Raw genomic sequence first — 12,152 nt, 5'->3', positions numbered from 1 at the left:
AGCTTTTAAGTCTACCTAATTGGCAGTGTATTTTGTAATTTTATTCCTATGATACTACCTGATTTGGATATAGTACGGCCAGAGCTACAGGTGGGCACTGGAATAAGCGGAGCTCCAAGAGAAGCCCCCAAACTCTGGCTAGAAGGGCAAGAAGGAATCTCCTAATGTTCAGAGAGTAAAGATATCTTTTCTTTTCTTTTCTTTTTTTTTTTTTTTTTTTTTGTCCCTACTCTAATGATTGACCCCTCAAGCAATCATGTGGCAGTGTTGTACTCACAGTGGCAATAGTGGATGCCCGGAGGTTTATAAAATTCTGAGAGAACTGAACATTGCTCTGCATCAGGGTTGCTATGGCTTGAGAACTGTTGTTGCTCTCTTCTTTTTGCTTAACTTTGCATATCAGCGGGTATAGTTGTGGGCAGCGTGCGCAAAGTGGGATAAAGTCACAGCTCTCTGATAGAAGTGCTGAAAAGGGATGCACTAGAGAATTGAAGTGTACAGGAGAGACCATGGTGAGAAAGGATATTACCTAGATATCCAGGATATAATCCATGATCAGTGGGCATACAAAGAACCATGAAAGTAGAGACTTAAATGGGGAAAGATAACCAGTTGGATACTTCTGTTGAGATGATACTGATGTTGGAATTATCTGACAAATACTTTAAAGTCCTGATTATGAAAATAGTACAAATAAGTAAAGCTCTTGAAAGATGGAAAGTATCAAGAAAGGCATAGAAAATATAAAGAAATGCCAAATGGAATTTCTAGAACTGAAAAAAATGCATCAAACTGAAAAAAAAAATTACCAAATGGTCTTAATAACAGAATAGATTATAGAGCTGTCTGAGAAAGTTCCAATGAAGTTATAATTAGGGTAGTGACAAAACAGTAATTTTACTGCATACCAATGCAGAGAAAGGTCGAGATCAGTATATCTTCATATGACCCTAAGGGTAGCAGTTCTAAGATGCTGTTTCTATTTCAGGGATGTTATATAGAGGAAACATGGAAATTTTAATTAATGAAATAAAGTAAGTGTTGGAAGTTTGCTAGCTACTTAATTAAAAGCAATGAAAGAAGACTTCATATTTTCCCTGCTCTAATGTTGTTTTCTATTACAACCTCTTATGCCTTAGCATTTGGAAAAGAAGGGCTTGTTAGAAACTGCAGAGCATCCTGTATATTCCATGAATGTGTGAGACTACCATTTGACATGTGTGGCCTCAATTAAAAAAAAAATGTGGGAAAACTCCTGAATTAGGAAATTACCTATCTTCCTTATAGGTTCTATCAGCATGTGGAATGTTTGATGGTTTCGATTCTAGACCAGATTGCCTGGTTTGAATTTGGCTCTTGAGTTTACTAGCTGAATTAATCCAAGGCAAATCATTTAAATCTTTATATGTAAGGAAGACATGATAATTTTGCCTGCATCATAAGATTTTGGTTAGAATGTATGTTTAATTATGATATTATACATAATATTTGTCAGTTACTGAGTGAGAGATCATCCAGTATTTGAGTCACTCTCTGGCTCAATTGCTTTTACTGAAAGGGTGCTAATACCTTTTATTTATTCGTTACACTGCTTTCATGAACTAGAATTTAAAGGATTCCCTATGGTAACCTGAATTTTTAATGCTTAATACCTTGTGAATAAAAATTATACTCTCATTACTTGATGCTTTTAAAAGTTTTTTTCTTAATTTGCTGTTTTTTAAAAATTTATATTTGGTTTTTAAAGTAGGCTTCACACCTAGTGGGGGGCTTGAACACAAGACCCTGACTGAGATCAAGAGTCAGATGCTCTACTGACTGAACCAGCCAGCCACTCCTGGCTTTTCTTTTAATTTAAATGTTTAAAAGTTGACACATTGTTTTAACAGTTTGTTAGGTATCCTTATGTGATATACTCAAGACCTAAGACCTTTATCTTGTCCCTTGATCTTATATAAAGATACTTTCTGAATGAATAGAAGTATGGATAAAAGGACTAGTGTACTTGTGTATATTTTTTTCTACTATTTAAAACATTTTGCTGTCAAACCACAAATAACAGAAATCCAAACCAGATCTGTAGCTTGAAGAGTAATGTGCATATCTGTGTAACATCACCCAGATTAAGAATAGAATTTTGCCACTCGAAGCAGAGGCTTTTTCTTACACTTTTATGTAGTTACAACCTGTTCCATCCTCAAAAGTAGTAGCTATCAAGATTTTACAGGAATTTTCTCATTTCTTCTGAACTTTATCACTCATATTTACATTTCTAGATGCTATGGTTTAGTTGTGATTTTGGTGGTTTTTTTTTTTTTTAATGGCTTTTTAAATCTCACCCTACAGGTTCCCCATCCTTTTATTTTGGTTGTAATTTATCTCTTGCTGAACCCAACCTATTTGATCTGTCGCTTCTTCCCTATTTTGAATTTTGATGAATGTATATTCTTGCTTGGTGCAATTATGCATATTTCTGTGTATTTTTCTGTCTTCTACAAAGTGACAGCTGGCTTTAGAAGCTTACTCAGATTTAGTTTCATCTCTGGTAAGAAAAGAGGTGGTGTGAGTTTTTAATTAGGAGACACCAAATGTCTGGTTATCTTTTATTTTCTGATAGCAGCCTATGATACTCAGTGCTTAGATTTATTAATTCATGGCAAGTGTTTGCAAAATCGTGATATTTTAATTTGCTTAATTGGTTTTCATACATTAGTTGAGGCACTTTCACAAACACTGCTCATCTACAGTTTACTTACCCATCGTACAGCTTACATAGAAAGGTAAATGCTCATTTTCCTTGTTCAGTATTCAACTGAATGCATTCTGTCCTATAAACTTTAAGTATTTTTGTTGTGTGTTTACATGAAGGTGAAATGCCTCATAAATTTATACTGATAATTCCAATTCAATATTGTATCTTCCACCCCATAGAGTTCTCAAAGATAGAGGAATTAACAGATTTAGAATATTCTACAATCACTCAGATATTGTATGCAACTGCATACTCTCTAGGTCTCAAAGTATTGATACTATCAACCAAGACTATTTTTGAAAAGAATTGCATTTTTTACATATTCCATTCACTCTTACTGCATTTTCTTGTCTATACTCTATATTTTCAGATTATGAAACCTTTATATACTGTGTTCAGTTAATTTTAGACCTTATTTAGTTATGGTTCTGAAGTAACTGTTTTATGTTGTCCCTCAGTCATTCCATCTCTCTCTCTCTCTCTCTCTCTCTCTCTCTTGTCTTTGGTTGTCTGAGGAGTTGAGCTCTAGTACATTCCTTAGGAAATATAGGAAAATCATCATCTTCATTCACATTGATAACTGTGTGCTTTATACTTGAAAGTCAATTGCTGAATATAAAATCTCAGCTTGTAATTTTTTTCCTTGAATAACTATGGTATTTTTATTGAATAAATTATGATTATTTCATTACCTTTATGATCTCTATATTTTTCATCTAGATGACTACAGTAACGATTTTTAAGTCTAATAACTTTACTGGTTTTTATTGGTAAATATTTGGAGGTACTTATATCCGTGACAAGCTTGAATGTGTGTGTATATAAATAAAAATTTCAGTATTTTCTTCTTCATGGATTCCTATTATGTTTGTTGGATGATCTTTACTAAAGTTCAATATTTGTCCTCTTATATTGAATCTTTATCCCGTCTTTTTAAAAATTTTGTACCTGTCTCATATCTGTATAGTTCTCATTTCTGAAATAGTCTTTTAAATTCCTGACTGCCACCACCTAATTTATGAGTTTTTGAAATTCTAAATCACATAGTTCTTTTATGTTTGGTTTCATTACATTAATGGTTTTTGGCTTGTTATGAAATAGTAGATTATAATTTTAACTGGTTTGGTAGGCACGTCTGTCTGTCATGCATTCATTAATTTTAGAAGTGTATTCCTGTTCTTTATTTTTTTTTATAAAAGTTTTATTTAGGGTTTGACTTTTTTTTCTAAAGATTTTTATTCATGAGAGACTTGGAGAGAGAGGCAAAGATATAGGCAGAGGGAGAAGCAGGCTTCCTTTGGGGAGCCCAATGCAGGGCCTGATCCCAGGACCCTGGGATCATGCCCAGAGTAGACGCTCAACCAGGTAGCCACCCAAGTGCCCCCATATGATTTGACTTTGATAATTTTTCTCTTATTAGTTTTATTTGCCTTTTTATAAATACACCAGTCATTTCAGCTTAGGGGGACTGCTCTAATTGTCTTCATTTTAACCTCATTTTACCTCTGAAAGTCCGTATCTCCAAATAAAGTCACATTCTGAGGATATTCAGTGTTAGAATTCCCATAGTGACTTTGGTGGGGACAAAATTCAGCCCATAACAATTTGTCTTAGTCATGATCCTAGCACAAAGCCTGGAAACTGATAAGTGTTCAATAATTTCTTGTTTGTGCCCTGTGTTAAAACCTGGGGGGGAAGTGGAGGTGATGGTGAGTGAGTAAATTCTAGTTTACTGAGTTGAGTTAATGATTTGTGTGAGAGAAAAACTAGTAAATGATAAAATACAAAGTAAAAATTTTAATAAAAGTAAAATAAAAATGCAGAATAATTTGAAAGGGAAAAATTACCCTTTAGGATACTAACTTTACATAGATTTAAGTTTGAAAGCTAGGAGTTTACAATTTCATGGCTCTGTGACTTTGAGGCTATAAAGCCAGCAAGTTGCGCAATCTATAAAATGGGGAGAATAATTCCTACTTGTTATGATTATTAAGAGACATAATGTATAAAAATCTCCACTGTGGTGAAAGGCAAAAACAATATTAAACCTACTTAGGATAGTAGTTTACATGATGCCCATCCACATTAGATGGGGAAATCAGTTTTACTTAGTTTACCTGTTTAAATGCAAACCACATCTAAAAATACCCTCATGCTTGGATGGCTCAGTGGTTTAGTGCCTGCCTTCAGCCTAGGGCATGATCCTGGAGTCCCGGGATCGAGTCCCACATCAGGCTCCCTGCATGGAGCCTGCTTCTCCCTCTGCCTGTGTCTCTGCCTCTCTCTGTGTGTCTCTCGTGAATAAATTAAAAAAAAAAGAAAAAAGAAAACAAAAAACTGCTTATGATGGCATGAGTACAGATTAATCAGAATAAATACACTGACTACCAAAATGATTCCTGCCTATAAGGATTCCCATGACTCTGTTGCTGTGTACTACCTGAGCATCAGCTTTGTGGATAGGTTTATTAGAACCAAGGTACGTGTAAATTTTCATTTCTGAAACTTGACACTGGAGGGCCTTTCCTTTGGACCATTAAGATTCAGTAATATAGCGATTCATACCTGGGTATGGGGAAAATCCTGACTGTGTGCTTATATGTGTTTCAGAGAGATAACTTTAAGTATCAGAATTATGCGTTTGGAGATGTAAGGATATTGTAATTTCTAGAAAGTCTCCCTAGTTTGTTATCTCCCTATTCTTTTTTTCCCTCTTCCTTCTCCCATCCCCCACCCAATCCATCTAAAATACTAGCCTATAGCCATTAAAGCAGATAATGCTTCAGATAGACCTTTTTGGAGAATTAGACAAGGACATGAAATGGCATTGCAGGTAGGGGGGAACACACACATTAGTCCAAAGATCAAGATACATCTAGAGAAATGTAGGTGGTATAATTTGGCTGAAGAGTAAGATGTGTTGCCCAAGGTGTGGGTGTTCATTTATTGCCTTTTATAGGACAAAAGGATATAGGAATTCTGTAATGAAGACTTGGAAATTATTAGTTATCTGTTGAAGATGTTTTAGACTTACTTGTTAATGTATTTGTCAGGGTTCTCCAAAGTAGAACAAACATAACACACACACACACACACACACACACACACACACACAGGAATTGGCTCATGTGGTTATGGATTATGGAGGTTGGCAAGTCCAAAATCTACAAAGCCAGTGTCACAGTTTAAGCCCTAAAGCTGGCAAGCTGCTGTAGAACCAGGAAAAGCCAATGTTTTGGTTCGAAGACCATTAAGCAGGAGGTTCCTCTCTCACTCCTGGCCTGTCAAACTTTTGTTCTATTCGGGTCTTCAGTTGATTACATGATGCCCATCCACATTAGATGGGGAAATCGGTTTTACTTAGTTTACCAATTTAAGTGCAAACCACATCTAAAAATACCCTCACAGAAACACCCAAATTAAGTTTGACTAATTATCTGAACCACCCCATTGCTCAGTCAAGTTGACATATAAAATTAATCAGCCTAGCCAATAAAGTAAAATCAAATTGTACATTATTTTTGGCATAATTACTGCTGGCAATTATATACATACTCTGACTCTTGAAAAATTCCCATACATGGGGATGAGATATTAACTGAAAAACTTGGGCTTATTAATTAATGCTTACAGCTTTTTAATACTAATCTGTAGACTAAAGGTCATGTTCCATTAGAATTTTCTATTAAGTCGCGTTGATCTGTGTGACACCTAGATGCTATATGTAAATAGTTATTCAGTATAAATCAGAAAATATGTGTTAAAGAAGTTATTTTTTGGGGGGGGTGGGGAGTGTACCCTACAGGTTCAGATATTAAAATACTTCATATGTGATAATATCCTCTTAGGAAGATTGAAAAAAGATACTGTATAAAAAAGTGTGACAACTAAAACTAAGAAGTTAATATTAGTAATAAAGTTGACAGGTTCAGGTATTATCTAAATTTAACTCCACTCCAATGTTTTTCTAATTTATCTTTATGGTCTCTTTTGGGGAGAGAACAACAACTGGATTCTTGTGGTAGAGTTTTTATGATTCCGGGAAGCAAAATGACTTTATGGTCCTCCCCCATGCTATTGTTGTGTTTTAACACAACATTTCTAAGAAGTGCTTTATTAATAATTAGAGAACAACAGATTAACAATTCTAAAGGCTTTTGTTTCTGTCGATTTCATTATTAACCTGAAGGAAGTTGTTAAATTCTTTGCTTTGAGAAATAATAAATATTCATCATATTTGGAAAGTTTTGTGCTTCATAAAAAATGATTTTTAAATATTAGATTCTTTTTCTTTGTTGTGGGATACTAGTATAAGTGTAGAATTGAGGTTCAATTTATTTGAACCCTGCTTCTCTAGCTACATTCTTTCCCATTTGGGGTTTCCACCTTCATGGCACAAGTATAGGCATTTCTGTTGTCTTCTGTTGGTGAAGGTCTTAAGTACATTAACATTCCCGGTTATGGATGTCACTGTATATTTGGGGATTATTAGTAGAAATCACATGAGATGCTTCAACCCAGATGTAATGGATAAACTAATATATGAACAATCAGAAGGTATCCATTTTAGTTTCAAAGAAATTCAGGGAAGAAAACAGGACTGTTCCTCAAGATGTGTACTTCACTCTTTTATGTAATTACTGCATTTTGTGTGAAACTTTGAAATTTGAAAAGGATTAGTGGGACAAATTGAGATTTTTTTTTTAAAAGATTTTATTTATTTGAGAATGAGAGCATGAGCCAGGGTGGGTGGGGTAGAGGGAGAAGGGAGAAGCAGATTCCCTACTGAGAGCAGGGGGCCCGCAGACTTAGGGCTTGATTCGGGACTCTCAGATTATGACCTGAGCCAAAACCAAGAATCTGATGCTTAACTCTTGAGCTACCGAGGTGCTGCCCCTCCCCCGGCCCTTTTTAACAAATTCTGAAATAATTAAGACCACAGGGAGTATTTGAAGTTAGAGATGGGTCATATCTTGAGTAGATAAAAAGAATTTTAATTTGTATTTTTGTTGAATTCATGTAATCATAGCAACCATTATTATGTGAACACTTGGGATTTACTTGTAGCAGGCACTATATGTAACTTCAGGTATATTAATTATTTAACCCTCATCAAAATCTCAATGTTGGCTCTTTTATTCCATGTTTCCTTCATTTCTTTTATATTTATAAATTCGGTGTAGAAAGTTTGGCTTTACATAGAAATTGATTTTCAGGGGATCCCTGTGTGGCTCAGTGGTTTGGTGCCTGCCTTTGGCCCAGGGCTTGATCCTGGAGTCCCAGGATTGAGACCCACATCGGGTTCCTTGCATGGGGCCTGCTTCTTCTTTTGCCTGTGTCTCTGCCTCTCTCTCTCTCTCTCTCTCTCTCTCTCTCTCTCTGTGTCTCTCATGAATAAATGAATAAAATCTTTTAAAAAATTGATTTTTAGTCTCTGTATGATTCACACATGTCAAATATTGTTAAAGTATGAATATACTACTTATGGAATTTTTTGGATATTGAATTGGATTCCTATAACATTTAAAAAAATTGCATGGGGCTCAGTAAGTTTTTATTAAGATTTTATTTACTCATGAGAGACACAGAGACAAAGACATAGAGGGAGAAGCAGGCTCTCTGTGGAACTCGATCCCAGGACCCTGGGATCATGCCCTGAGCCAAAGACACTTGTTCAACCCATAAGCCACCCAGGGCAGCCCCGGTGGCTCAGCAGTTTAGCGCTGCCTTCAGTCCAGGGCGTGATCCTGGAGACCCTGGATCGAGTCCCACGTCTGGCTCCCTGCATGGAGCCTGCTTCTCCCTCTGCCTGTGTCTCTGCCTCTCTCTCGCTCTCTGTGTCTCGCATGAATAAATAAATAAAATCTTTAAAAAAAAAATAAGCCACCCATCCTGGGGCTCAGTAATTTAATAAACATCATTAAATGTCCAGGACTTGCCTTTTTCTGTAATTGATGAACATTGCATGTCTTTTCTTATATTGCCTTTGTAAAATTGGGCAAGAAATGGTTAAACTGTGAACTCCAGTGAGCCATGCAGAACAGAGTAAGAATTGAGTGAATTTGGGTTTTTAAAAATAGTTGGACATTAGAAATCTCAAAGGCAATTGACTAACAATGCTTTTTTCTCAGCACCCTCCAATTGCTATAGTATGGAGAAGATTAAATTGCAGAATTACTCCAAAAGAATGATACTCGAAAAGAGTCACACCATTTTGGGGGGATTAATCAGGTATAGTAGGCAATCAACATGCTTCTTTTTAAAGAGAAGACTTTTATAAGCCTCGCATTACAGAAAATCAATGCAATGAATAAACAAAGGTTTTCAGTGTGACTGAATATCTCAATCACTTTTGGAGCTTCAAAAAGGGCAAGAATATTGATGGGTGGGTTTCAAGAGTGTATATTGGAAACATATAAAAGCAAAACAAAACCTCAGTTGACTTTGTGCAACCAACGTTGAGAAACATTGAATTGGGGAACTGATGAAGATTCAACCTGGTGTAGACTGTGAATGACACTGGACAGGTGGGGGATTTTATATTATTAGGGTAAAGGACATAGTGGCATGGACATTGGACTATTGTGGAGTATAAATAACTGGGTATTAAAGACATTGGCAGACAGAATAGAAATCACCATGATAAAAGATTGACCTTCTTTATTGTTAAATTGCCTTCAATATAGACTTTTATGTTTTTTCAGTTGATCGTCACTGAATAGAGAGGTGAATTTATTTTTTATCCAGCTTCATTAAGGTATAATTTGCATATAACATGCAGGTTTAGGGTATGAACTGTAATGATTTGATATATGTATATATAGTAAAGTGATTACCACAGTAAGATTAGCACATCCACCACCTCCAATATTTAAAATATTGTTTAAAAAATAACTTGGAAGACCTCCTACTCTATGCTGTATAAACTATATATATGTTTATACACACGCACACGCACACATTCATGTTTTTTTAATTGTACCTTATTTGTGTTAGGGAGTAGAATATTTATTTTAGTGTACTAAATGTTTAGTGTACTTTGAAACAAAAGATGAAAGAATAGTACACTTAACTTCCATCTGTCTTAAACCTAGATACATTAGTTCACCCATTGTTTATATATTGTTTCCTTTGCTTTATCATGTCCATACATGTTTTTCTTGCTGACATACAGAGTTTGGAACTAGTTAGTAGGTGTTTGCTAAATTTATGGTAATTTATTGTACAGCAAGCAAAAAAATGCTTATGTAATCCATAAGAACTTCATGAGAAATAACTGAGAAATTATAGTAGAAATTACAAAATGTTTACAACAAAAGTGAATGAAGTCCCCTAAACTAAAAATAATTTAAACTAATGAAAAAATCACAATGTTTGAAATAAAGCTAAGGTGAATTAAAGGAAAATTTAAATATAAGAATAAAGGAAAAGCTGGAACTAAACAATATGAGCATCTTTTTCAAGAAAATAGCAAACTAAATCCAAAGATAGTAGAAGGAAGAAAATATTGGGTAGTAGAAATCCAAGAACTAGAAAATAAACATACAAGAAAATCAAAGGTTTTCTTTGAAAATGTTAATAAAATTGATGAATCCTCAGCAAGAGTAATCATGAAAAGAATTCCTTTCTGAACTCACATTTCTGGAATCTATTACATGGTTTCAGAAAATTATGAAGGGTCACAGTGAAGATTGGTACATAGAACATACAGCTCCAGCACCATATAATATTCTTGATAAGAGGGAAGGAGGTAGTACTAAGAGTTGACGATATTGTTAATTGGTGATATTGTTAATGTTTTAATGGGTCTATTGTCCCCAGATTGGCTTAGAAAAATGATAAACTATCACTATATCAATGTTTATGTACACCAAATAATATAGATCTGTCCATGTAAAAGCTCCTGGGTTAAATGATAAACTAACTTGATTGAGGTTTCTTATTTAAAATTAGGCCTTTAAAATTTTTCTGACATGATAACATGCTATGTCTTTTTAATTGGCAGCAGTATAGCTATTTCTTAGCGTCTTAGATAGTCTACTGTAGAGGAGGACAGCATATTTTTTTTGAGTGTGCATCGAGGCTTAACAAAGATGAACATTTTTATGTCATATGGCTTCTATTTTTGAATCAGATCATGTCAGAGAGGTCTAACAAATTTGAAGAAAATTGGTTTAGCTCTTTTCACTTGTGGTAACATTTAAATAGGCAGGAACTTAATTGTATTCAATTGACCAAATTGAGAAGAAAGCCAAGGAAACTGCTATACTCACCCAGGGTACTAGGTGGCACCATGTGCTGCACACAGGAGAAACTTTCTAGCCTGAAGAGGGGATGTGAGTGAGAGATGGAATTTTATCAGATTCTAGGAGACCCATGGTGAATGTAGGAGGATTGAATTGTCAAGCCAAATAGCTGTTACTTTCAGTTAGTCCTTTTCAAATGTATCCTAAGATAGCTTATTTCTGTTGCTTACACAACGTTCTGGTTAGTCACCTACACAGGGTTGAATACATACCTTTTTTGATTTGGGTAATAACAAACGAAGGACTTATCAGTGTGAATTCCAAGTTACTTCACTGGCCTGAAAGTAAAACCTTTGTAGTTCAACATTTACGAACAGCAGGTAAGCCTCAGTCTTAGAATGCTAGGACTTTGTTCCATTTTTCTCTTTGAAACAATCTTTTTTTCCTTTTTATCTCAGAAAGAATTTCACAACACATTTGCATAGTTATGGACACAAAAGATGAGAATCATGTGGGACATCATCTTGAAGAAATACTAAAAAATGAACTAAACGTAAGTATTCAAAGATTGAGTTTTATGACATATAAGAGTTGAGTTCCCTTTGTTCTCTGTTTTTGAGCTGATGAACTTCTTAAATTTGTACCTAATCGGGATAAGGAAATGAAAGAAGTAATATTAAGTGTGAGGAGGTCCATAGGAACTATTTGTAACTTTTACCACTAATGACTTCCATTATTTACTTCTATGACAACTTTTTGTTTTGAAATGTTTTGTTTGACAAAATGATTTAACCCTAAGTAATTTCCCTGTTTCAATTAAAATGTATAACCATCTATCTGGGCTTATGATAAACATGTGATGATCTTTTAACAATATACATGATCAAATTATAATTAAAAGCCAAAGTAAAAAGTTCATTTTAGTTAATTTTAACATGATGGCACACTTAGAAGGGAAATGGGCCCTGTTAGGACTGTCTGTACTCAGATGTCAGCTTTATTGCCTAACTTCCTTATCTTAAATTGAAAATGCCAATAACATCTGCTTTGTAAAGTCATTAAGAGAGTTGAATAAAATAACTTTAAAGATTGAATTTAAAGTTTAAATTTGACTAAAAAATTTTTTAAAGATTTTATTTATTTATTCATGAGAG

At 34.6% G+C, this 12,152-nt stretch overlaps 1 protein-coding gene across 1 annotated transcript in view; it reads left to right on the top strand.

Moving 5' to 3' along the window:
- CRPPA (CDP-L-ribitol pyrophosphorylase A) overlaps positions 1–12,152 on the top strand; it is a gene marked incomplete at its 5' end in the record, with an annotated part of 293,261 nt that overhangs the window by 119,610 nt on the left and 161,499 nt on the right. Inside the window, one exon of the mRNA XM_035698317.2 lies at positions 11,457–11,551. Coding sequence (XP_035554210.2) covers positions 11,457–11,551 — 95 coding nt within the window. The remainder of the gene's footprint in view (positions 1–11,456; positions 11,552–12,152) is intronic.

This window comes from Canis lupus, chromosome 14 (genome assembly GCF_003254725.2).
Source record: "Canis lupus dingo isolate Sandy chromosome 14, ASM325472v2, whole genome shotgun sequence".
NCBI lineage: Eukaryota > Metazoa > Chordata > Mammalia > Carnivora > Canidae > Canis > Canis lupus.
The sequence above is the reverse complement of the archived record's forward strand: the minus strand, read 5'-3'. Positions and strand labels throughout refer to the sequence as shown.